This window comes from Sphaeroforma arctica (assembly GCF_001186125.1).
Source record: "Sphaeroforma arctica JP610 unplaced genomic scaffold supercont1.6050, whole genome shotgun sequence".
NCBI classification, from domain to species: Eukaryota; class Ichthyosporea; order Ichthyophonida; genus Sphaeroforma; species Sphaeroforma arctica.
This window is the reverse complement of record NW_014034508.1, coordinates 1-1769: the sequence shown is the minus strand read 5'-3', so window position 1 is coordinate 1769 and position 1769 is coordinate 1. Positions and strand designations below refer to the sequence as shown.

Below are 1769 nucleotides of genomic sequence, written 5' to 3'. Positions count from 1 at the left end.
CGAATAGAATACGAATACCCAACCAATGCAATACTAATAGCCTGTTAATACAATACCTGATTGTATTGATGGACTATAATAGCGTGCCCTTTACAAAGCCCAACGATAATTGAAATTGAGTGCCTATATACTCGGTCCTTCATTGCGCTTATAATTACTAAAGTCATACTTGTATGTCTAACACTCAATAACACACATCCCAGTCATACATGTACAATATACTGATTGTATTGGTGGGCTTTATAGACTTGCCTGCTCCAAAGTCCAATTATAATTGATCTTGGATGCGTCTTTTCCAGTCCTTCACTTCACTTATTCTAATGATCATACATACGAAGTTAAAACCCTAACCTTATTTTTACGGTAACTGATATGCGTAGGTTCTTTCTGTAGAAAAGTCCAAATATATTTCATATTGGGTGCATCATACTTCCAGTCCTCTATTAATAGTCATACACATGTGCACAACTCTCTATACCGTGTATCTTAACCTTACTAACACTGTGACATGTAGGTGCGGTCCGCAGACTTGTCCTGTCCAAAGTCCAAATACATTTGATATTGGGTGTATCACACCCCCAGTCCTTCATTATTGGTCATAAGTATGTATTCAACACTCTCAACACCCCAGTCCTTAACCAAACTAACACTAACACTGTACCTGATATGCATAGGCCCGTTCTGTAGGCTTGCCCTGTCCATAAATGTGGTAGTAGGTCATGTTGGGTGCATTCGGCAACTCAATTTCCAGGCCATTGTACCACTTACTCTCTAGATCGTTGTTTGGCGCAACATCCTCGCTGGAAACAGAGGGTTGCTCAGGGGTTATGGTTAAATATTCAGATGCATAGGGTATGGTTAAAAAGGCTTAGGATTGTAAGATAGTGGGATTCAAGGGTAAAGATTGTAGGGTTAAGGTTTAAGAATTTGTGTGAAGTGTAGAATGGTTAGTTAACAGCAGGTACCTGTCTGAAAGTGTCAAGCATTCGAGCATGTCGTGTCTGAAAGTGATAAGCATTGGAGCATGCCGTGGTACCTCGCGTGTGATGCTATTGCAATCCAGAACGAAGTCGGCCCGAAAAAGGCAGAGTGAGATATGTGAACTAAATGTCACTGGTCAGTTGGCTCATTGTCAAAGGAAGTATGCATGCATACAAGCAATGTAATGCTCGGGTATTAGAAAGACGCACCATTTCCCTTTCCCCCCCAAATAATCCAAATTCTAGACCAAATTCTAGACCTAAAATTCAAATTCCAAATCCTGATCTCTACATACCTGTAGCCAAAAGACATCGAGGCTACAATGGGTGCCATATCCGGGTGAGTGGTGGACAGAAAGTCCAACAATTCCGAAAAGGACACGTTCGGCATCTTATTGCCCTCCTGAACGCTCTTGTCATCAAAGTCAGGCTCTGACAGCTCAAAAAAATAGGGTCGGCCGTATTATAAAACGATACGAATAGCTGAATAGCATACACTCTCTCCTGTTAAGAAATTTGTACATTTACGAAAGGCATGTCAACTGCCTGTAGACTCTTCGGCTTGTATTCCTCGAATTGTACATAGCAAAAACTCGGCTTCACTTATCAACGTTTGCATTTATGGGTCTCGTGGTGTAGTTTGCACAGGGGATACCGATACAAGATAAGAGTACATGGTATATATATATATATATATATATATATATATATATATATATATATATATATAACTAATATATATATATATATATATATATATATATATATACTATAANATATATATATATA

At 38.9% G+C, this 1769-nt stretch overlaps 1 protein-coding gene across 1 annotated transcript; it reads right to left on the bottom strand.

The window, feature by feature from the left end:
- Window positions 1–649: 649 nt before the first annotated feature.
- On the bottom strand, window positions 650–1412 carry SARC_15396 (hypothetical protein; the record flags this gene model as incomplete). Its single annotated transcript, XM_014290482.1, has 2 exons — window positions 650–800; window positions 1277–1412. Coding segments are annotated over 2 exons (287 nt in total), but the record flags the coding sequence as incomplete, so codon positions are not given.
- Between the last annotated feature and the right edge of the window lie 357 nt (window positions 1413–1769).